Raw genomic sequence first — 25,822 nt, 5'->3', positions numbered from 1 at the left:
TCTAAAGATGCTCTTTCTGTCATTCTTCCTAATGCATTGGTTTTTAAGCATTTGAGGGGTTAAATGCCTCATGGAAGTTTTGGCATATTAATTCAGTTTTTGTGTGTTACTTCAGGGAGCTCCCAGATTTCCCCTAAAGCCCATTTTAAAACATCAGATTAAGATTTCTGCCCTAGTTTATGTTGAATGAGAGACACTTCAAATTGAATCACTTTGCACGATATTTTCTTGAATCCAGTGCCAAGAGGCCAAGTGGCAAAATTTCATCTAAAAATGTATTGTGAGGAGTCCAAAAAAAAAATTTGAGTCAGAACTCTCCCCTTCTCCCCATCTCCTGATATTCCTATTAACGTTAGAAGTAACACGCTAACTACAATTTTTGCAGGAGAGACAAAGTTCTCTAGGAAAACATGTTTGTGAACTATTAATGCCCCCCCCCCAATGAGGGCCAGAGGCTAAACAACAACAGCTGCTGATCATTTGTTATAGGCTTGAGACTTATAAATAAAAACTGAAAGTGAATTTTTATTCCAATTTTCTTTTCCTTTCAACTTAACCAGGGAGCAGTTATTGCTTTGTTTTGTTGTTGGCTGGCTCCTTGTGTAAGCGTGGAGAGAAATGGAGATCTTATTTTGGGACATATCCCATATGGATGCTTAAAGCTTTAACCTTAAACATAGTTGGAATAGCATAATAAATTGCTTCTGAGAAGTGGCCAGTTTCCTATAGTTGGAGATATACCAAAACTTACCTTTCCTGAAAACCTTGCCTTGGATTTCTGTTAATGATAAATAAGAAATTAAGTTTTAATAAGTGACCACATGTGTTCTGAAGATGATCATTCTTAGGAGGTTAATCATATAAAACCAGTCTCTTAGACTTAATAGAGAAAAAAACTTGTTGCATGCATGGTTTTCAAAACAAATTTAACTTTCCTGTTGTTTTAAGGGTATGCATATTTTTTCCCCCTTCCAATCAATCATTCTTTCACAGAAGTAGAATTAGAAACTTTCTGGGAGTTGCATTTTGGGCAACATTTTGGCTTGGAAAAATGGCAGTTTGATTTCAGTGTTTGCCAGCATATAAGAAAAGCATTGAGAGTCTTGCTACTTTTTCCAATCTTGGAAAACAAAGTTCTATGTATTAGTAGAGTTTCTTCCTAATGTAAAAACCAAGAATAATTGATGTGTATTGACAAAGGCCATTGCAACAGTTATGACAGTAACAGAATGGGATGTGGTATAAAAAGAATATTATAAGTTTTAAATTTAAGATTTATATTGAATAAATCTTCTAGAAGTGTCTTCCTTGTTTTTTTTTTCTTCTTTCCATTCTACTTTAGCCAAAAATTTATTTAATTTCCATTTGTAAAGTTATACATCTCTAAAACTTGTTCAAAAGGCAATAACCACCCTCTCTGTCCTCTATGTAGGAGGCCAGTAGTTACACTAAAAGTTATTGATGCCTAAGGTTATCACTATAAAGCAAATTTATAAGTTTTTCCTAGGTCTCAAGATATAACCACAAACTCTGTGTCCTATCCCCTTATAAATATTGGCAAACAGCCATCTTCTGATCCCTATGAAGTGTGTTTCCTATAGAGCACTTGGTAATGGTTCAGATACACACCCTACATGCATTCCACGATTCCCACCGACACAATGGATAGGACTTAGGAAGAGATAAGTTACCGTATGTGGTAGGACTTCCTTTTAAACATTTTCCAATCATTTCTTTGCACTTATCAAATCCACCTTTGGCATATTGAGCTGGTATTTTGCTTAAGTTTTGCCTGGTGTTTCACAGTTTAGTCTTATGATATCACCTGGTGTTGGGATTTTCCCAGGGTGCCCAAGGCCCTCGAGGACCAGTGGGTGCTCCAGGTCTCAAAGGCGATGGCTATCCTGGTGTGGCTGTAAGTTTGGGCATTGCTTTCATTTCTTTCTTTCCTCCTTCTCTTTCCTTCCTTCCTTCCTTCCTTCCTTCCTTCCTTCCTTCCTTCCTTCCTTCCTTCCTTCCTTCCTTCCTTCCTTCCTTCCTTCCTCCCTCCCTCCCTCCCTCCCTCCCTCCCTCCCTCCCCTCCCCTCCCCTCCCCCCTCCCCTCCCCTCCCCCCTCCCCTCCTCCCCTCCCCTCCTCCCCTCCCCTCCTCCCCTCCCCTCCTCCCCTCCTCCCCTCCTCCCTTCCTCCCTTCCTCCCTTCCTCCCTTCCTCCCTTCCTCCCTTCCTCCCTTCCTCCCTTCCTTCTTTTCTTCTTTCTTTCTTTCTTTCTTTCTTTCTTTCTTTCTTTCTTTCTTTCTTTCTTTCTTTCTCTTTCTTTCCTTCCTTCCCTCCCTCCCTCCCTCCCTCCCTCCCTCCCTCCCTCCCTCCCTCCTTCTTTCTTTCTTTCTTTCTTTCTTTCTTTCTTTCTTTCTTTCTTTCTTTCTTTCTTTCTTTCTTTCTTTCTTTCTTTCTTCTTTCTTTCTGTCTTTCTTTCTTTCTCTTTCCTTCCCTCCCTCCCTCCCTCCCTCCCTCCCTCCCTCCCTCCCTCCCTCCCTTCCTTCCTTCCTTCCTTCCTTCCTTCCTTCCTTCCTTCCTTCCTTCCTTCCTTCCTTCCTTCCTTCCTTCCGAACTTTACAAACAGCAAGGCTGCTCACTCTCTCCCTTATCTTGCCATCTAGGGACCGAGAGGATTACCAGGACCCCCTGGGCCAATGGGTTTACGTGGAGTGGGGGACACTGGAGCAAAGGTAAGATTTTAAAGCAGGTAACATAGTAGCTTCTAAAAACGTGCCTGTAGGTGTGTGATTTTGGTAAAGTGGTTATCAGGTGCAATAGAAGAGGAGAGCAATCTAAGAATTGATAAAGTTATTTATCCTCCCCTGTGGGCTTCCTGGGGACCTTGCACCAATCTGAACACGTAGCTTAACTTCATGGTTTTTCTCTTGCTTTCCTTGTGGCAACTCTCACATCGCTTTGCTGCTCTGTTAGAGTTAGGGGTAGAGCCCTCCTCTCTTTCTCAGGTGCTCTCATCCAGTCCCATGGCTTTAACTGCCATCCACGTGCTAGTAGCATCCAAATTTCTATCTTCCCTGCTCTAAGCTCTGGTTTCACACGTCTAGTTTCTTCCCCATAGCTCCTCTTAGATTTCTCACAGGCGTCTCTGAGCTAACATCAGAAGTGAGCCTTTGATTTCCACCCCATGAGCCTGCATGCTAGCACCGTGCACCCCACGCTCTTGCCACGACACTGGAGTCATTCTTGGCCCCTTCCTTCCCCACTCCTCCCTCTACGTTGAGCCCTGCGGTCAGTTCTACCTTCAAAATATATCTCGCCTCTGGCTGGTTTTCGCCTGCTGCTTCCCACCGGGGCAGAGCACCATCATCTCTTTCCTGGGCTATTAAAACAGCCTCTTCACTGGCCTTTCCCCTTCTACGCCTGCCCTTCTATTGCCCAGTAGGCAAAGGGCTCTTTTACAGCCAAAAATCAGACCGTATCTCTTTTCTTAACAAAAAAACACTGGTGGCACCTCTTTGTGCCGAGAGCAAACTCCAACCACTTTCCATGGCCTACGAGGCCCTTTGCAACCTGACGGCAGCTCCTGCGCCTTCCTCTCTTGCTGACGCCCCATCCCCGCTCTTCTACCCCCAGTGTGGCCTCCACTCCACATTGCTTCAGCTCATCCCTGCTTCCAGGCTTGGTTCTGCCAGGATGGCTCGCCTCCCTGACCATGGGTACGAAAGCCTCTCTCTCTTCTCCCTGCCTCCTGATCACTACCGTATCCCCATCTGTATTTCCTACAAAGAATGTATCACTTTCTGAAGTCATTTTACTCGTTTCCTGCCTGGCCTATTCCACAAGAGTCAATTCTCCAGGAAAGCAGCCTCTTTGCCTTGTTCCCTGAGAAATTCCCGGCCCCAGCACTAGATGTGCTACCCAACAGGAGCTTTATAACATGTTAAACGAGTGAAAAATGAATGATCAATATTACCCTACAGAGAGCACTTTCCCTTAGAAATACACCCACTCCGTTTTTTAAATGCTTCCAGGTCATTGAGGAGAGAGGTGGTAAGTGCTCAATGCCAACTTTTTCTTGGTTCTCTGCCCCATCACTTAGGAGTGACCACACCTCGATTCTGCTTCTGTATAATGAACGGGGCAGGTGTTCTCATGTTCTCTCCCACTAGAATGAAAGATTGAAGACCCGTGGCGCTAACTATCATCTCCGAAGGAGATCTCTGTCTGTTGGGGTCATCATGAGAGCCCAGGAGAGGCTGTGTCTGCAAGTGCCGAGTAAACTGTGCAGAGCAGACACACCTGAGGCTCTTTTATCGAGGGTCTGTCTTGGTCAGACTAAGGACTGACTCCCATCTACTAAGGCACCTCAATAGTGTCAATAAGCATGCTGAATTTGGGTACTGTAATATTCTTTTTTCTTTATGACAAAATATCTGTCAAATGTTAAAATTCAAAAGTAGAAAGAGAAACTTCAATACATAAATCTCATTATTTTCTGCTCTGAGTGAAACATTAGTAAAAACTTTTGTTATTACACTAAATATTCCTTTGGTTAGAGAAACAGGTTATTCTTATTTAAATGGAGGCATGATACAAAATGTGTTCAGTATATACTGGAATGGATTTGTACTCCAATGGAACTGTGTGATCATTTACATTTCCAGAGTAGATCATTATAAATAATTTATATAAGTATATATTGTACTATATTAATTATACTATTATGTTACTGTCTTGTAATGAGCAATAATAATAAAGAAAGGTATTGAGGCACACAGATAGAGAACATTTAAAAACGTGATTCTTGTGAATATTCACTGTCAGATTATTTAACATGCAGACTAAAACATTTACTACATGACTTCATATACAGTTTCTCTCTGAGTCCCTGGTATTTGTTTCCATACACATTTTAAGGGGAAAAATCAAGGAAAAGAGTGTTCCTTTTAAATTTTATCCTGCCTATTTTTTTTAACAGTCAACATGTTGTCAGAAGCTGTATCTTAAGTGAAACATATTATCTCTGTGAGCCCACAGGGGAGGCTGAGTGGAAGCCCCAGCCTGTAGCTCACGTCTCGCTGAAGGGAGACGAGAGCTCTAGCTAGGACCTGCCTCTGTTCGCCCGCCTCCCTCTCCCCTGCCTTGTCCTTCTCTCTCTGCCTCTCTCTGTAGATGCTGGGAAGGTATGTTATCCTGAGGATCACTAGCCCTGGAGGGAGATGTTAGGAGTGAGAGCTAGTCTTAGAATCCACAAACTTGGATCATAAACTTGAAAATAAAGGAAATTAAAAACTAAACATCAGCTTTTCATAACTCACAAAATCATCTCTCCTCTTTTAAAGAAGACTTAAAGTCTCTATACGGATTTTTTTTTTTTTTTTTTCCCTAAAGAAAATTTGGACACACACACACAGACGCTGGTAAAGAAAAGAAAGTATTCAAGAAAGTCTAATTACCACTTAACTTTGTCCTTCTGGATTGGCAGAGTGAAAGTGAAACCCTCAAAATACCTAAAGTTGTCAGTGGTGGCAAAGGTACAGGACTTAAGTCTGTGCAAAACTCCTCTCCTTCCATTTTGACTTTTAAAATGGCAGAGAATCATAATGTGTGTAGTTGTATAGACATATATATCTGATATGTTTTTCATTTAAACTCTGTGTAGTCACCTTAAAATATTGGCCTTAGGGCATTAACTTATAAAACAAATGTGTTTTGAAATGAGGAAACCATTAAGGTTGACGATTAATTTATGGTTGGCTTTTGTGATATTTGGTTAAGGTCACATGTGGTTAGCACATGACACAGACATTGGAATCAAAGCTCCTATGTTTCAAAACATATAAAAACCAGTCCCTGACATCTTGCACTCTTGTGGTGCTCCAGGGCTTTCTTCCAAGTGGAAGAATTCCATATGACATCAGTGGCTAGAGCACGTCTATATACATTACCTTTACTTTAATCCAAATTTTGACAAGGACTTCTGAGAGATTTCTAAAATTCTTGTAAAAACGGCAACATTCGAGGAAATAGCAGATATGGTTTTAAAATCCACTTTGGAAACATGCCCTGAAGAGGAACAGAGATTTTTGTTTCTTGCTAAGTGGGGTGTCCTCATTCGGTGCCCTGGCGCCAGGACCCAAACTCCCTGCTCATCACAGGGAAGTCAAGTTCAAAGATCCTATCTAATGCTGCCTGCATTTCTTTCTTTCTTTTTTTTTAAAAAATATATTTTTATTGAGTTCAGAGAAAGAGACAGAAACATCAATGGTGAGAGAGTCATTGATCAAGCCCACAACCGGACATGTGCCCTGACTGGGAATCGAACCCCAATCACCCGGATCCCAGGTCAATGCTCAACCTCTGAGCCACGCCTGGCCTGCCTGCATTTCTTTACTGGACCATTAGAGATGAGAAGGACCCTTTGTGATTTGGGGACAATCATTATACAAATCTAATTTCCCCTAGAGAAGCTCAGATAACTTTTTGTTCCTGTATTTTTGCCCACAAAGGCTCACGGGGTGCATATTGCCCCAGGGCTGATACACTGACATCTCTGAGGGTGAGAATTTGTTCTTGGCTTCTTAGAAGAGTAATGAATACAAAGAGTGGCTCTCATGAGCTCCATAAAAGTAGGTGCATCCTCCCAGGTCCCTCTCTGAGCTCTTTCAGCCCCCTTCAGTGTGCTAGTTTCTCACAGAGAAAGCCATGGCCTTCCCCAAAGCTCTGGAGCAGCTGAGCTCAGGCCAGTTCTTGCAGAGAGCAGATCAAGCCTGGTTTTTGGGGCCCTCAACGGACCTCTTACCGGCGAGTGTTTGGAATAAGGTCTGTGGGCAGAAAGACTTGGGTTGTTGTTGTTATTATTTTATATTACCTAAATATTATATATTGTATGATATCTAAATATTGCCAGAATATTGTGACGTTTTTAAACAACCCCCTCTTATACAGGCGAGGAAATCAAGAACCATAAAGGCTGAACAACTTTCCCCTTTGTACTCTATCGTGTTTGTGTGTGAGGAGACTATGAATAGGATGAATGAATGAAAGACTAAATACGTAAATAAGTCAGAGCAGAAAGAATGACTAGGCCTACTCTATAGGTGCTCAGTCTCCAGAACTGTCCATCTTCTATCATGACATCATTTAGCGTACAGTTGGATTGTTTCTCTTTTCAGTCTAGCTTTTCCACGGCCACGACTTAAATTATGTAAACATTCAAGAGAAGCAAAAGCCTAAACTCCAAAGAGTTAAACATTTTTCAAAAGCTTTAAATGTTTGACTATTGTAAATACATGCCTTCTTTGACAAAAGTGGCCCGCAGTCATAAATTAAAAGGCAAGTCTATGTGAAATTCCAGTGAGTATCATTATTCTAAAAATGTTCCCAGCGCCTGAATGGCCCCTCTGTTCTCTGCAATGGCTCACATATGTGCACACCACCAAACAGGCAGTGGCGGGACAGAGGAGCGATTCACAGACATGCACCAGGAATTTGTCGATTCCATCGCAGGCATGGACTGCACAAGGAGCTCCATTTGATCGGTGTCTGACAAGGAGGGCTGGCCTGGGACACAGACTTCATGGTAATGAAGTTAAGGGTCCATGATTCCAAACTGGAGTTGATGAAACCCACCTCCCATAACTTGACTGCAAAATTGCTACAGGCAGGACAATCAGCTCAGAAAACAGGACTAATTAAAGCCAGAGCCATATCAAATTTAAATTCCAGACAATTTGACCTTTAGACTTCAGTAAAGGTCACATTCAAACCAGGAAAACTTGCCTAGGTGACTTTTCAAGGTTACTCCCCACTTCAGTTCTATGCATGATCGCTGAAACCAGAGCTGTACTCGTATCTTATGATTTTCAGTATTGCTTTCCTCTCTCTTTGCTATTTTCCTAGCTTTGCATTTCTCTCCCCAGGAGTACACACATACGTTCCCATTTGCCCTGGAGATGCACAGGAAGTCGTCTTCTTTTTAAAAAATTTATCTTTATTGTTGAAAGTATTACATATGCACCCCCCTTCTTCCCTATTGTCTTCCTAACATTCTCCACCCATCAACATATTTTTATTTTTAATCATGCAGACTGAAGGAAATCCCCCCTCCGCCCCGTGAAAAATTATATTAAATATCAGTACAAGAGAGCCTTTTCTCCGCCCTGTCATTAGGGGCAGTGTCAGTGTTTCTATTTTCAAGGTTTCCATCTCAGCTAAGTAAGACTGTCCTTCTCCAATGCCACTCTTGGCACAGGAGAATCACTTGCTCATCTTTGGTGAGGTGATTTTGAGAAAAGAAAGAATCAACAACAAATTCCCTAAATCCTAAACTAAGTTTTTAAATTATCATGGGCATTGAGTTATTGCTGCTTTGGAGTGAGTATTAAATTTCAAGAAGAGAAATTGATTTGAAGAGCTGAAATTATTTTAAATATTTTGAAATTTAAATCTTGGAAAATACACTAAAGGAAATGTTATAGCGATTTGAGTGTTTTCTCGCATCTTCTTAATTATTTTCTCATCCCCCTGATATTTGTGCTGTTAATTGTTGCTGTCTCCCTTTTCACTGGGTGTCAGTGAGAAGTGACTGAGTGATAGGACAATGGTTAGTCAATAATCACACATTGTCAGTATCTGCTATGTCTGTCCATAAGCTTCGAAGAAAGACTCTAAAATTTCCATTGACATTCTGGCCACACAAGTGAAGCATTCAAGAGTTACTCAAGCATTGCATACATTCATTACATAATTCATCCCAGGGTGGGACTTATTTTTGTGGTAGTTGGAGCCTTAGTAGTTTTATCTTAATTTTATTTAAAAGCCAGAAAGACAGAAACATTAAGCAGCTGCCAAACATCACTTTGACTTCTACCTTATTTTAAAACACAATTGTTCCTCAGTTTCATCATGTAGTAGAATCTTCAGTGTACCATTCCTTGGAAAACTCTCAAGAAGTTAATTCTTTTCACAGTAAAGTCAATTTGCTTTTTATTGTCCCCAAAGTAAAAAAAAAAAAAAAAGCATAAAATCACTTTTAGGACAACTGTAACTTGCCTCTACAACCTTCTCTAAGAGTGACAGGGGCTTAATTGACACAAACAAAGGGAGAAAAAATGATTAAAGCCTTATAAAAGTGTGTGGGGGACAGGGAGGGAGAGAGAGTCTAATAGGCTCTTTTGTCTCTAGGAGCACTATCTTCTCAAATACTATATTTCAATCTTATAAAATATAGAAGATATAACAGATTGTCTCCTTATTACTACTCTGCTTGAGACCTCTGCCATTTTTTTAGCTGTGTGACCTCAGTAAAACTTTTATCTCAGTGAGACTTAGCCTCTTCATCTTTGATTTGGGGTACGAATGCCTACTTCACAGGGTTATTCTGAGAAATTAATGGAATTATGTCTATAAAACATTTTTATGAATTCTAATATATTAAAGTATTATTATTAGTAGTAGTCATAGTATGCACTTAATCTACCAAATCAAGTATATTGCAGTAGGAACAAAAAGAGCATATGAATTCGTGTAGGCAGGAGATCTGAAATGAGACCAGTTAAAACACTGGGGTAAGCCGCAAAATTGAGGAATGGCGACAGGGGGGAAATGGAAAGGGAAGCCTTAGAGAGCTGGGTATTTGTGCAGATTGTGTGGGCCTCTTAGGAATCTTATAATCAGGATATTTTCCTTCTTCTCCTTGAGAGAGTGTGATGGACTCAAGTGTAGGAAAAGAGCTTTCACAGCCACAGAGCCATGTGTTTGCATTAAGTGGAGGCTGGAAGAAAGTCTATGGAGAAGTTAGCACATTTCATCCAGCCTTGGCCAACGCCAAGATGAGAGGTGAATTCTGGGGTCAAACCTTGGTTTGAATTGCTTCTGGATGCATGGTTTTTAGCAAATCATGTTTTTTCTTGAGCCTCAATTTCCTTACCTGTAAACTGGGGTAAGTTGATGTTCATAGGATCAGAGAAGATAATGAATGAAAAGGACCTGCCATGCAATAAACTTAATACATTTTAATGATTATTTATTTTATTATTAATCATAATAGTTTTAGGATGAACCCAAGCAAAGATTTACCAATGAGAAAATGAATGATCATGGTAGTGCTTTTGCTTTTTTTCTTCCATTTCTCTTAAAAAGTAAAAGATTGAATAAATGTTTAGTAGGATTATTGTAAGATTATGTATGATTTTAAGGGGGTTGAAATTAACCACTCTGCAAGGTTATGGTCTAAGTAAAACCTTCACCAAATCATTTGTTAAGTTCACGTATACAAGACCTGCAGGTAGTCCTAAACTTGACCATTTCCTGTCAAAACAAAAGGAATGCCTCCTCTAGAATCCCTTTTATGGGCCAAAAGGAAGCTGTAGGCAACCTAAATAGTTAGTTGTCCTTTTTTGAGGGAGCAGAGTTGGGCAAGTAGGGGTAGGACTTAAGCTATGGTCTTACGAAATTGATGGGCACAGCTACAAATGGCAACTCCAGAATTTGCTTTCTGCTTTGCTCATTGACTCCTAATGCAAGAGCTCCCTCTGCAGGCGTCAACAACCCTTAGATTCCGCATGGGAAGCTAAGTCCAGCTATGCAAGTACCTGTTGCAATTCTTTCTATTTGTGAATGTCACTGTACCCACCAACCACATAACTGAAAATGTCATGGTAAACACACTTCTTTGGTACCACTGGTGCTGCACTGTGTCAGAATCAGTGCTATCAAGTATGAAGTGAGTCCTGATGACACTCCTTGTATACACATTTACCTGATCGTATAGCTTAGCATGGGTATGTGGCACATGGAACAAAAGACAGGATGCATTTTTAAGACCCCCTCCATACTAGAGAGACACTACCTCTGTGGATTCACACAGCTCATTAAGTGCCTGATATTCCCGTCTATTGAAAAGCATGGTACATGCATACCAAGGAATGACCCTACTACCATGTTATTGACCAGTTCTCTCATCTGCAGTTTATGTCAAGTCTTAATTTAAAGTCTATCAGATTAATAAAAGCCTGTATCAGATTATGTTCAGATAGGCCAAAAGATATAAAAGAATACTTTGGTAGATAAAACATAGCTATATGGCAATGATTATATTAATAAGAATGGACAACTTGTTTGAGATAAACATTGCAGCACCACATATAACATGGGATCCCACCCTTAAAAAACTCACTTGCCAAAGTTCAAGTATAAAAAGGGCCATAAGGTGTCTACAGGGTCAGCTATGCTATTGCATGTAGCTTCAGACATTTTTAAATGGTGAGGGTTAGGGGAAACTAAATGAGAGAAAAAAACCAGTGAAAACGAAGTTGGTGAGAATGGCCTAAGGTAAACTCACAACTTATTTCAATGATTTTCCCCACTTGCTTTCCCATCTGGTGTGTGTGTGTGTGTGTGTGTGTGTGTGTTAGTATGATAAATACTAATTGAAATGACGGTTCTGACTAAAATCATCACAAGAAAAGTATCATGAATTAAATAGAGTGTCAAATTCTTTCTTAAAAGAAATACTACTTTATTAACAATCTCCATTGTCTTCTTACCATGACCCTAGTTTTTTTAAATTACGAAACATTTTATACATACCAAGAATACATGAAACACATGTAAGTTATACTAATGCTACTAAATCTACCTGTGTGTCCCTCCTCCCCTTTGCTCATCTGCCTATCTTTAAAATCTCATATTCTCCTAATTAAGGATGAACATCACAGTAACCTTTCCTCACCCACACTGGTGAGATATTTATTAGGTATTGTTCATGGATTTTAAAAATGTTATTAAAACATTATGAAAATTATTAAGCACATACAAAAGCAGAAACACTAGTAATTCCCATTTATCCATCCTATTCCTTCACCAATTATCAACGTGTGGTCAACCTTTATCAGTATCCCCCATTCGTCACTTCTCCTCCTTGCACCACATTATCCCAGCAAACCCCAGACATCACCTATCTAGGGCTTTAGCTTCTGTCTCTCTAATATATGAGCTCTTTAAAAAAAATCACTACAATACCATTAGCAAACCTAAAAGACATTAGTAACAATTCCATAGTATCACCCATTTTCAAACATTAAAATTTCCCAGCTTGTCTTATAAATTTAGTATAGTTGGTTTGTTTGAATTGGGATCCAAACAGTGTTGCATTTGAATTCACATCTCTTTTTAAAAGCAAAGGTTACATGTCAGATGTCGAGCTAGAGACCTGGCCAGATACAGGGTCAGTTTTCCTTAGCTGGAAGGCTTCATAGATGGGGCCATCTAGGCCACTGCATCACATGAGGTGTTTAACCTCAGCATGGAAGGGTAGAGATGAAGAGAAACACAAGAGAGGGACCTGTTGTATCTGGGTGGGGTCGAGGGTAACCAGGCAAAGACAATTATTTTTTGATAAAACATTTAATGATTCTGGATGAAATCCACTTAACTATATTTAGTACTTAACTACTTTACTGTGTTCTGTTCTGCTGGAGGGACTCAAAATGTAGCAACTGTGTGAACCAGTTAGGTGTAGTTGGAGACCTTCGCTTGAACTTGTAGACACTCCCTTTAAAGGTATTTCAGAGGTACTCCAGAAAAGAGAAATGATAAAAACGTATATAACACAAGGCAAGCTCATGTTCTCTGCTTGGAATTCTTGATGATCAGAGTGATCATTTAAGCTGGGAGAAACTTGGGGCCACTCAAATTTGGGAGTCAGAAGGAGAGAGGCATTAAAGAGATAATTAGTGCCCTTGATCTCAAAAGCAGGTAAGTAGTGACAGGAAGAGGTAGAGACTGGAGACCAGAATCACGAAAGTGGAATGTAAGCAAAAGGGAAATATGTAATTATAAAAAATAGAGATTAAAAGAATGAAGTCAGTAATAAGGTACTTGTATAGTTTAAAAGTTTTCCTCACTCTTTTAAGACCTTGTTTTCTCTAGAAGTATTTTAAGGTCTGTAAGTAAAAAGTAAAGGATGAGCTGTTTTCCTAGATAAACAATTTCATCATTTCTTAAACTCCATGCATTTGGCATTGTTGGAAGCTATAAGCTACTTAGCTTCTAACAGGACACGCACAAAACAAGACCCAGGGCAAAGGGCTCAGGAGATCTAGGTTCAAAGCCTGGCTCTGGTCCTTTTATTCATTTTTTTTAAACAAAAATAACTTTATGGAGACATATTTAATATATCATAGAATTTACCCATTTCAAATGTAAAATTCAATGACTGTTTAGTAAATTTACCAAGTTGTTACAGCCATTACCATACATCAGTTTATGAACATTTTCTTTCCCCCAGTAAGATTCCCTCACGCCCATTTATAGTTAATCCTATTCCTGGCCCCAGGCAACCACTGATTTACTGTCTCTATAGATTTGCCTTTTCCAGGCATTTTATATAAATGAAATCAAACAATATGCCTTCTCATATATCTGGCTTTTTTTACTGCAAATAATGTTTTTGGGGTCCATCCATGTTTTTGGGGTCCAAATAATGTTTTTGGGATGCATCCTTTGAAGCATGCATCTGTAGTTCATTCCTTTTTACTGCTGACCATCCCACACTGTCTATCCATTACCAGTAGATGGCCATTTAGGTTGTTTCCAGTTTGGGGCTCTTATGAATAATGCTGCTAAGAGCATTTGTATGTAAGTCTTGGTATGGACATATGTCTTCATGTTCCTTGATTATATACCTAGGAGTGAAATTACTAGATCATAAGGTACATTTATGTTGAACTTTTTGAGAAATTGAATGCCAAACTGTTTTCCAAAGTGGCTGCACCAGCAAGATCTGAGGGTTCCTGTTTCTCCATATCTTCCAAGCTCTGCCTCTTAAGAGCTGTGAAGCTTTGGGCAAACTTTAGTTTCCTCTTTAGCAAACTATGGGGGTGGGGAGTTAGCATTTACCAAGTGTCTACTCTATGCTAGACTCTGACAGAAGCACCCACATTCTTGGCCTCGCTTCATCGATCTCCCCAGGGTTTTCCATGTATCTGATGAATTTACTGAGGCTCAGAGGAGGTAGGTAAATTAGTCATCACTGCAGTACAGGATAGTGGTAAATACTAAATTATATCAAATAAAACATATGAACAGGCCTAGTAAAGCGTTGGGAACGTAGAGGGTGGCTAATGGAGAGATTTTTATTTCTCTATTTCTTCCCACCATCATTCGCATCTCCAGTAGGTCTAGCCACAGGGCCTGACTTACCCTAATCAGGTCCCACCACTTTTCTGGTGTTGGTCACCTGTTATGAAACTGTTGAGCTTTGGAGAATCTGAAAAGCCTTTATAGAATTTATCCTGCAGTCACAGCCACTCTAGTGGCAGAAGTATCACAGAGCCAATCCCTAACCCAAGTAGTGTAATCTTTGCTGCACAAAATAGTGAGAGCAACTAGTTCAGGATGGGCTTCTATCTTTTCATGGTTGCTTTTTTTTTCGTGTCTCTTTTCACAATGGCTGTATTTTTCCAGATTCCAGAGAAGGGAGCTCTGAATAAAAAGTATATATTAAGGTTGCCAAGAAGTTAATTGACTTGATTACTTTGAAATGGACCCAGTTGGCTTGCAGACTGAATAAATGGCAATACCAAAAGAAAACAAAGGGAGATAACACCCCCTTTGTCAAGTTCAGGAAAGTGGTGTGGGGTAAAAGGACTCAATAGCTTAGTCAAATTCAAGGGTGTAGAATTTATAAATATATTTTTTAACATAAAACTTTATATGAAATATTTTTAATATTTTAAATATACAACATAAAGTGTTTTTAAAATTTAGTAACTTGTCATGCATTGTCTTTTCAGGGAGAGCCTGGTGTCAGAGGACCTCCAGGCCCCTCTGGGCCTCGGGGCATAGGAACCCAAGGGCCCAAGGTGAGTCCCCAGGTCTGTGTGGTGTGAGGGTCAGGTACCATCCCTGACAACTGAGTAAACATTCACTTCATAGTAAGTGTTCATTTTGGTGTTTGCTCATTTTTTCTTGATTACTGATAAAAAGTCTTCTTTTCTCATATCATGTGAATGTTCAGTAAATAGAACATTGAAGTTTATAAGGCCATTCTCTTCCCCGAAAGAAATTAGTAAGCCAGTATCTCTTAAGAAAGTGGTTGCAAAGTGCTCAAAATATTTCGAGGTTCCTTAGAAGCTGTGAAATCATTAAGAAGCGTGTCTTTACTTTGGCCAGAGGTGCTTCAGGTGGTCTTTTAACAGGACACCAGACACTGTATCTATTGTGTCATAGGTGTGTAGTAGACTGTCAGGGCCTCAGTGCAAGGGTCTAGGTTTTCTGTCTCCATGGAAAGAAAGAGAAACTTCCTTTGGCTCCCTTTGCTCTCACTTCTACTTTTCTTCCTTTTGCCAACTCCAGTTTGGTGATCACTTATCCTTTTAATCCAGTGTCCTCCTCTCTCCACTGCAGGGGGACATTTGGCAATGTCTGGGGTCATTTTGGGGGTTCACAACTGGAGAAGGATTGTTATTGGCACCGAGAGGGTAGAGAGGCCAGGGATGCTGCCAAATGGCCTATAGTGCACAAGACAGCCTCCCATAATAAAGAATCATCCAGCTCAGAATGCCAATAGTGCTGAGACTGAGAGGTTGTTTTAATTGTTCACTCACTTGCTCAACAAATATTTTTTTGATTTGTTCAAAAAGTAAGGTAAAGAAGTATCAGGTATGTTTATAGGGAAAACAGGTGTCAGTGAGCCATCCATCACAAATTCAAATTTCAAATAGATGTATTCACCCCTGCAAATGCATGGAAGTGAATTAGAATCCTGTTACCAGAGAGGAAAGGGGAGAGGCTTTATGAGTCAAAGTTACTGAAGATCTCAGAATTACTAAGATTCTTTATCTTTTCTTTGTCCATCAACTCCATTGGGGCAGTGGGCCATTTCTTAAGCTCATAGATCACTTTATGTGGGTGAAGATTGCCCCAAGATGTTAGTAGTTGTTATCACTGGGTGATGGGAAGATGGGTCTATTTTTTTCAGTGTCATCTTTATATCTATTTAAATTTTCTTTCCTTTTCTTTTCTTTTCTTTTTTTGCAATGAGCAGGTATTCCTCTTATATTAACCCAGCATTTCTACAAAGCTTATTCCATCAAATGTTAATCTGGGAGCTTCTGGGATAGTTAAACTAACCTCTCTATTGCCGGACTTCTTAGAGGCTTTACTATTTTAATTAATATGTGCTAGAGATCTCCAAGGAGAGGCACATACCATGGTGTAGAACATTTTCCAATCTCCTTTGGCCACAGAAGCTTTTCCTCAGGGAATAGAGGGTTCACTTATGCTGTAAAGAATACATACTGGGAAATCATGTACTTTTTGCTTTATTTACATCTTTTCTCAAAAATTCAACACTGATCCACATTAATATCCACTGAATCTCTAACTGCAACCCTGGTGAATTAGCACTGCACGTTGAAATGGAGCAATAGATGGAAAGCTACGCAGAACTGTGTGCGAGTGGTCCTCACACCCCTGGTGTCTAGGGGTTGGTGGTAGGGCAGCTGAAAGGAGCCCAAGCTGATGAGGCTACTGGCCAACACTTGGCATACATCAAGCAGCTTTGCCTCAAGTCTTTATGTATATTTGGATCATATGAAAGAGTTTTGCAAAGGATTCTGTGACTTAAAAATGTTGCTTTATATAAAATATGATATAGCTTTTGGGCAGAGTGGAGGAAGGTCATGATCAGACTGAAGTAAGAACAAAGCCAAGAGCAATAATACACTGTTTCTCCCTAAATCTCCTTACACTTGTCTGATTTCTCTCCATCTTCCAACAGGGTGATATGGGGCAGAAAGGCTTGCCTGGCATCCCCGGCCCCCCTGGCTATGGGTTACAAGGAATTAAAGTAAGTGAACATGATTGTGCTAGAGTCACATGTCAATCCACTAGGGTGACGGACAAAAGAGGTTGTGGACAATATCAAATGTGACTATTATGAAATGAATTTAATATAAGCTTAGCCATTAAAATTGCATCCAGTATTTAAAGACACCATGCAGCAGTGTAAAAATCACGTAAGTACATCATCTCATGAATGCTAAACATAAATTGCTTGGTGAAAAATTTAACTGTTGCAATGATTGGCTATGCTGCTGCTGTGGCATCCCTGGTCCTGGGAAACCCTGAAAACATGACAGGCTCACTTCCTTGGGCACCACAGCAGCCTCCTGTCATTCCTATACAGTCCCCCTGTGGCCCAGCTGACCCACTGTGCTACAGAGGACTTCCAGCTCCTGAAGGCCTCAGTTCTTTTTCTCAACCACAAATGTCTATTAATTGCATGGATGAATATGGGACTGTAGCTCTTTGGTCTTAAAGTGGCTTTGGTGTTTCACATTCACAGCATAGGCCAGGAGGTTATATGATGACATCATCTTAACCCCCTGTGAGCCTCCAGCACTGACCTTTCCCCTAGGTATGGACTCTAGATATGCCAGTAATTCCCCAGATTAAGTCAGAAGGGGGAAGGGATGGGGCTGGGTCTTGAGAGAGTTACTTACTATGTCAATTAGCCCTTGAGGGGCCAGCCCTTACAAGGGGCCAGGAGGGATATAATGAGAGAATGGGCCATTCGGGTTAAAAAGCCAAGTATGGGGACAGACAGAAATCTTCATTTCTACTCAGGAAGCATTCTAGTTCCCCTCTCTCCATCTTTAAGTCAGTTCCAGTGTTCTGATCAGCCCTGCCATTCCCATAGGATTTTTTCTTTTTTTTTTAAGGGAATCAGAGGTCCTTATAAATATAAGATTCCTGGTGACCCTCCATGACTTGAGGAATCTGAGATTCATTTGTGGACTGAGAGTATCACTCCTGCTATGCCTAATCCCTTTAATCATTAAAAGAATGAATTCCTATACCACTGGCTTCCATTCTTTGTTGAGGCCTGAACATGATTGATCCCCTCCTGGCTGAGGGAACTCTCCTTGTGGGCAAAGGATGGCTTGAGTAACATTTCGAGCCTAGTTGGTTTAGTATCAGTGTGAAAAAAATTAGTTTCGATGACATGCTGGGAGAATTAAGTGAACACTATGTGGCACAAATCTTAGCGTTTCCACAGCTGACAAATAGTGATGACTGCAGTTGTCCCATGGTCACAGAACTAACAAATTAACCACCGAGACATATGGGGCCCAGAAATGGAGGGAAACTCAGGCCAAATGACCTCTCTCACCTATCTGTATTCTGACTTCAAAGGTGTAATGGAAAGAGATTGAGTTTTAGAGCCACTCAGACCTTTGCCGGGATATTTCTACTTGTGTAAGCTTGGACAAATCATTTATCTTTGTTGAACCTCAGCTTACTCATCTTTAAAATGGGGATAAAATGGGGATAACAAAGCCCATTTACAAGGTGTTGTAAGGTGAAATTGTGCAAACTGCCTGGAACGCGGCAGTGGCTACTCATCTAGAGCTAGGGCTGTGGAGTCAACAGATTTGAATCATGGCTTCCTGAGGACTGCATCTCTGCCTCACTTTCCACGTCTGAGTGAGGGGGTAATGACAGTACTGTGGTATTTCCTAAAGCTGTTGTAAAGCATAAATGTAATTCAATGAGACAGTATGTATAATGCACTTAGCACAGGCTCGGCCCATGGCTACATGTGCAGGAAATGTTGTCGTTCCTCGCATTACTAGTCTTTCCTGTTTCTCTCCCTTTTCTGCTAGTACTTCTTGTATTTTCCAAAATGAAGGTCTAGAACTCTGACCTTCAAGTGGGGAAGAGGCACACTCCTACTTAAACGTCTCGGCCAAGAGGAGACAGACATCACCTCTGACCACATTTTATTGGCAAGAGCTAGTCTCATGGAAAGGGGGTCTAGCTGTGTGCCCAGGAAGAAGGGAACCAGAGGTTTGGTGAAGAGCTGGCATCTACTGCCACAAATAATTTAACCGACTTCTAGGTAAGATGAAAAAGCTATTTGTTGTTCTGAAGTATGTCGGTGGTTTCAGGAGAGAAAGGGAAACGAGAGTGATCTCCATGGCAACTTCCAAGGTGCCTTGTCTCTCTCCTGATTTTGTGGGGCACAGTCACCTGTGTGTACAAGGACAGGGTTCAGCCCTATCATTTCTTTTATCCTATCTTAAAAAGAAAACCTTAGAGCCTTGATAGCTTCTTATTTATTTCAAGCAGCGTTAGGAGCACCATGGGTGATTTAGAAATTGTTTGGAGTAAACAGGCTGAGTCCCAGATAAAGAACTGGACAAGGCTTGGGGTTCAGTGGGACCAGGAAATTTTCATTTCTGCCTATGACAAAGCCAGGGTCAGAGGATGAGGGACACCTGAAACCTGGTAGAGAGCTGTGGTTGAAAGGCTAGGGGGAGATACGTGTGACATCAGAGGAGGGAGGCAGAGCTGGCGGGAAGAGCCCGATGGTGATGCAGGGAAACAAAAAGGACCCACAATGAGGCTCCTGTGGGGAATTAGGGAGGGTGGGATCCTCGGGGATGACTTGGGATGCCAGTGGCATTGGAGACCAGCAGGGGTGTGGAGGTGAGTGGGGTGGTGAGTCCAGCTTACAGGGCCCAGCAAAGGGACAGCCAGGATGAAAATGGCTTCTCCCACCAAAGTGCTCTGATTAGAAATTCAGGGGAGAGCCTTGAAGATTCTTGGCTCAGTGTTTAGGGTGAATATCCCTTCCCAGGCAGACTTTGTGTTTGTTTCAGCTGTGTCAGAGTAGCTGTGGTTCTGTAAACTCCAAGCGCTCTTTTTACTGAATCAGGTATTTTTCCCACTTTCTGGTGTCCCGTCACCAGAAAGAGTGAAACTTGAGAGAATGTCAGCATACTGTGTTGGGGGTCTCATGGGAAGCCTGCATGGAAAACCGTCCCCCTTAAGGTCCAAACAGAAATGATTTATTCACTGAAATGAGGCTGACCTGAGGGGGAAAGAATCCCATTTATAAAACCTCAGGGGTAAGTTCAGTATACCCCAAGTCGCAAATACCTGTGGAAAGGTTAAGAGGTATCGGCATTAGGAAATTTTCTAGTTTCCTAAACTTATATCCATGCGCATGATGTTGTTTACAAGGGGAGCAATAAACTCACATTTTAATATGATGACTTTCTGGTGTTTCAATTAAAAATTTTCTTCCGCTCCTGTCTGTAAACAAACTAACAGCAGCAAAAACAGAAAACAAAACCAACCATGGTAATAGTATGTTCACTGCATTCAACCTGAACGCACCTTAGAAATTAAATTGAAACAGTAGGAATATGGTCTATATTAATAGCATAATAGACTGTACATGTGCTTATGCCAGAAACCATCTTTGAATTAACGTCTAATACTTCTTCTGTTATAATATTCAAATTCCCACAATGATTTCTCTACATAGAAAGGAATTGTTGGAACCACACAGGAGGTTTACACTCTAAAAGAGTTTGATGTTTTGGGATTATAGTTGCCAAAATGCCTGTGGCGGAGAGGGCTGAGACTAAAGGTTAATCCTGATTATTGAAGTCCACAAACCTAGTTTCAAACATTGAAGGCCTCACCCATGTTATTATAACCTTTATTATTTTTAAACCGGATGAAAAATACTGATATGGGTTATGAACCAAAGCCAGAAGCCCTGAGCCCACAGGATTCTCTATAAAGGTTGTAGACATCAGGGAAAGTTTGTGTTAATTAACTGGGGCTGGCTCTGAGGCCATTCGCATTACTCAATTATTGGTTCACACTCTCATTTTCCTCCTGGGCCAAGTGGCTTTCATTCCTTCCAGCCATTTAGGAAAAAGGATTTTTGTGTGTGTTTGATTTTTAAATTCTGAAGGTGAATCTGAGAACATGATAGGGCATTTTCCTCTGTCAATCTCATTATTAAATTTTCCTTTTTAGTAGCCAACTCCCCAGATCAGAACTGGAACGGGAACTCTGGGCTCTCAGTTCGGTGGGGCTGCACTCATCATTACCAGCTTTTATTTATTTTCTCTTTACAATGAACAAGGCCTTATGCAATGGCTAGTGACCCTCACAGAAATCTGCTTGACTTCTACCATGCTCCTTACACTGTCAGGAACCTGAAAGGTAAAATTAATTCCTCAATCATTTTTTCCAAAGCAAATATTGAATCCTGCCCAAGGTTTACTATGGTTTCCCCAGTTCCAAAAGAAAAGTCAAAAGGACCGAAGACTTGTTAACAAAGACAATGTCCAACATCATGTGCTGATGCTGGATATTTTAAAAAATAAGTAGATAAAAAGACATTATCACCAAAAGTAAGAAAATGATATGAAACGTTTTATTTAAGCAGTTATGTACTGAAAGTGTTCATCATGCTTAATAGTAGTAACTGACAACTGTGGTAAGCATGCTGACATTTTAAATTGTTCTGACTTTTCCTCTCCCCTTTTTCCTTCATATCTTCCTCTCTCCCTCACTGCCTACTATCCGCCCACTCATATCTAATATATAAAGACATAAATACTATATGTTTATTCCTTTTCATTCTTGTAACAGATATTGTCCATATAAAGCCAAGTTGAGTGAAGGACGTAGATAAATTCCTCTTAGATTCTGCTACCCTCTTTATGGTATTTCCCATGAATGTCACTGTTGAAAGTTTATAAAAGGTATTTTATCTTTTCGCACCCATCAGTGCTTGGTTAGAAGTAAGTTACTGGTATATATTTTCCCTTTCTCCTTTCGGCAAGGGAAGAGGTACCTTTACTACTCAGAGCTTGGAGCCCGGGGACAGCAGCAGGGCCACGGCACATTCTCTAAGTCTCATGCATCATCCTATTCGAGCCTTGCCAGCCTGTGAAGCGGGCTGTAGGGAAACTAAGGCACAGAGATGTTAAGTAAGTCTAAAAGGTCACTCACAGCTACTCCTCCACGCAGCCTCCCTGCGGAAATTAGCTGTTGGGCAGTAAACAAAGTCAGGGCGGATGTCAGAAAGGGGGAAATGATCAGCTTGAGACTTTCAAAAGGAAATGCCACGCAAAATTTAGATTTGCATGTTGGAATTAAAACGTGGCCCTTCAAGATGAGAGACCTATGCAGCGAGGTCTTTTTTTTTCCTGATAATGTAAATTTTTTAAAAGAAAGAAGTATGAAAGAGCACTTCTTTTGCTCTGAGTGCGGCGCTGTCAGAAGGCAGGGGTTGCACCCAGCGACCTTTTGAAATCACTTGGCAGGCACAGGACAGGAATGACAGCCGGCTCTGGGCTGCCGGGCGATCGCTGTGCCCGCACCATTCAGAGGCACGTCGGGTCCCTTCTGGTTTGCTGGCTGCAGAACACGCTCTTATGTCCTTCAAACCTCTGAGACAAGCCCATGAGTAGCCAGCTCATCTGTTTTTATTGCTTTTACACATTTCCTAAGACCTTCCCAACTATTGAATTTTTATTATCAGTACCTAGCTGCAGATATGACTTCTCATTTTAAATATAAGAAGTGATGGGAAATGAGGTAAGTGACCTGTTTAAGGTCACTCGGAAAATCCCTAACAAAGCAAAGCTTATGCAGTTTTCTGGGTAGTTTTTGGCTCAAACGGACAGGCTGTGTTAAAGATAGCCCCAGAATAATTTTTCTTTCATTCTGTGAAAAATTCTTCAATCAGAAATTCTTCAGAAATGCTTCTCACATTATCGGGGTGGGAACCACAGGCCCAGCTGGTGTGCATTCTGCCCCGTAGGGAAAGGCCAAACTGAGGAGAGGAGCCAAGAGTGTGGCACTGGAGAGACACAGGCGGAAAAATCATCTGCCTCGGAGACAGAGAGACGGAATTAGGAGGAAAAACAAGAAAGGCGAATGAAAGAAAGAATAGGAAATTGGTTACAGTGACTTTTTAAAGACACTGTAGTTAGTAATGCTTTTTTCCTTACACCCTTCTATTATCTGTAATTAATGTAGTTACTGTCTTTTGGTTAAATTTTACTGTTTTTCTATACTCTACCTTTTCTTCTGCCTTTCTGTGTCCTTTTATTTTACTTGTTTCCTTCAAACAACGTGTATTTGGGTTTTTAAAACTCCAGCCTGACAATGTTTGCCTTTTGCCAGGAGCATTTAGTTTATTTACTTTTATTGTAATTAGTAAACTTTAAAGTTTTATCTATCCTTCAATTTGGGGCTATTTGTCCCACTTGTTTTATGTTCCTTTTTAAAAAAATTTCTTACCCTTTTTAAGATTAATTTTTAACTATTGCATTTTCCCCCTTGGTAGCCTGGAATCTAAACATTATTATCACTCTTTTTTCAACATTTACCCTGAAACATACTCACATTTACCTCACGAAATACCCATATCAACTTTCTGGTTACTATCGTAGCTCAGAACACTTTAATTCCACTTACCCCCTACCCAATATTGTTATTGTTGTTTTATATTTTAATTAAGTTTCAATCCCTCAAAACATTTTTACACAATTATTGCTTATTTAGATTTATCTGCATGGTTTCCATTCTCTCCTTTATTCCATCTTGTCCCTCAGACTGGACCCACTCTTCCTCTGCTGACTTGGATTCTTCAGAATTTCCTTTGGTAAAGATCTACCAGAGTAGCCTCTGCTCATTTTTATTCCCCTGAAACTATATTTCTTTCTCTTTAATATCTTCTTAAAAGATATTTTTCTAAGTATAGAATTCTAGCTACAAGATTTCCCTGTCATTTGCCCTCTCTTGTTGCCCTCGAGAAGTTATCTGTTTAGCTACTTGGGTGATAATTTTTCTTTTTCTCTGGTATTTAAGGCTTTCTCTTTTTATTTGGTGTTATGAAGTTTCACTATGACACATTTAGATGTAAATTTTATTTTATTTATCCTGCTTAAAATTTGTTAGAATGCCTGATTTTGTGGACCAGTATTTTTAATTGTTTCTGGGAAACTTTCTCCCTTGTCTTTTCAATAAGTAACCAGAAGCAATCTGCTTCACACCCTGTCTGTCTTCCCAGAACTGCAATTAGTTAAACCTTTTTATTGTTTCCTCCTATATAATCAGTCCTTCCATATTTTTGCTCTTATCTTTCTGAGTCACAACATCTCAAAGATTTTTCTAGTCTGTTTTCCAGTTTGCTAAATCTTTTTTCAGTTGTTTTGAATTTGTTGTTTAATCAGTCCATTAAATTTTAGCTACAATTATATTTTTTATTTTTAGATGTTCTATTTGAGATTTTAAAGTCCACAGTCATTCTATATAGAGTATTTTTCTAGAAAAAAAAATTCAGACCATATCCCTTCCTTGATTAAAAAGCTTCTAAAGTCTTCCTATAATATTTAAAAAATTAAAAGAAAGAAAAAAAAAGAGAGAGAGAGAAAGCTCTAAAGGCTGCAGATGGTCTGGATGCTGCCCACCTCTCTGACTTTATCTTGCATCTCTCTTTATCTCACACAATACAATCAGGCACAATGATTTTCTTTCTGTTTTTCAAAAACAAAGTTCATTCCTTCTGTAGGGCCTTTGCGCTATTGTTTCTCCCATTTTAGAGAGACCAACCTAACCACACTATCCCATCCCTACCCAGTTCTCAATCATTCCATAATACTGTCCTGATTTATTGTTTTCATAGCACTATCACCATATGAAAATATTTGTTTCTTTGTTTACTTGTTTATTATGTCTTTTCCCTGTAACAAACAAACAAAAATAGTTTGTTTCCTTTATCCATCTCTAATTTCCTAGCATCTAGCAGAGTGTCTGACATATAGTAGGCATTTAACACATATTTAATAAATGAACAACGTAGTAAGTAATTGAATGAATGTATGGAGGTTGGTGAATGGTCAAGTTCCACCTGTAACCATATTGTCAACCCAAAAAATGATTAACTTGAATAGGCTTTAATTCAATAAACTAGTATTAAATTCTGTCATTAAGAGAACTCTAAACTTGTGAAATGATCATTTTTTTTCTAAATTTTTGTGTTTGATAGTGGGTGTGCCGTACTTTCATAGATTGTTAACTTGGTTGACCTACAGGTCTCAGAAGTGCTGGATCTGGCTTTCTTGAAAGTATATCTTTGTGATGATGTATTGCCACAATACACCAGGATCACAATGAATGCTATAAAAGTAAATGTACTTGTTTGACATATAAAAACCGGGGGGAGGGGGTGGTTCTTTTATATTCTCAGTGGATTCTGCCTAGTGATAATCAGAGGATATATACAAAAATTCTTAAATGAACTGATCTAGGTCTTACTTTTAAAGGCTCATATCAATAGATTAAAACAGTCACAGGAATGTAAATTACAACAGAGGGAATATAGTAAAAAATATTGTAATAATTATGTATAGTGTTAGGTGGTACTTGTCTTAATGGGGGTATCACTTCATAAGTTATATAAATGTCTAACCACTAGGCTGTATACCAGAAACTAATATAATATTGAATGTCAACTGTAATTGAAAAATTAATAAAATTAAAATAAATAAAGACCTAAGGGGAAGGAAACATAATCCATCATTGCAATCACCAGACTAGCCAATCATTATGCAATATCATTACATGTTCCATGGCCCTCTTAATTTAATAATTAGAATAGAAATAATTGAGAGACCCAGTGCTATCCAGTGGTTAGATTTTCACAACTTTGTGGCTTTAACCAGGAAGCTTAATCCTTGGAAACAGACAGGTTTTCTTGTGAGTTCATATCTGTAGAGATGACAATTAAAGAGTAGAACTAACACATGATCAATTCCTATTCATTGCTGTAAAGACGGTGAGCTTTTATAAGACTTTTCTTTGGCGTGTGCAATTATACCTTTAAATAGCTCTTAAATTTCAAAGCGGAAAACAGATTTTAATCTATTACAATATTAGTCTTCTGCAAGTTCTCCAACTGGTTTCTGTTGGTTTTAAAATGAAATCTGATGAGTCAATA

General features: G+C 39.8%; 1 protein-coding gene across 1 annotated transcript in view; it reads left to right on the top strand.

Moving 5' to 3' along the window:
• COL28A1 (collagen type XXVIII alpha 1 chain) overlaps positions 1-25,822 on the top strand; it is a 137,732-nt gene that overhangs the window by 71,201 nt on the left and 40,709 nt on the right. Inside the window, exons 24-27 of the mRNA XM_087821415.1 lie at positions 1,847-1,915; positions 2,658-2,726; positions 14,793-14,861; positions 16,781-16,849. Coding sequence (XP_087677541.1) covers positions 1,847-1,915; positions 2,658-2,726; positions 14,793-14,861; positions 16,781-16,849 — 276 coding nt within the window. The remainder of the gene's footprint in view (positions 1-1,846; positions 1,916-2,657; positions 2,727-14,792; positions 14,862-16,780; positions 16,850-25,822) is intronic.

This window comes from Miniopterus natalensis, chromosome 10 (genome assembly GCF_054644295.1).
Source record: "Miniopterus natalensis isolate mMinNat1 chromosome 10, mMinNat1.hap1, whole genome shotgun sequence".
Classification (NCBI taxonomy): domain Eukaryota; kingdom Metazoa; phylum Chordata; class Mammalia; order Chiroptera; family Miniopteridae; genus Miniopterus; species Miniopterus natalensis.
Note: the sequence above shows the minus strand (reverse complement) of the source record. Positions and strands in the feature narration are given on the sequence as shown.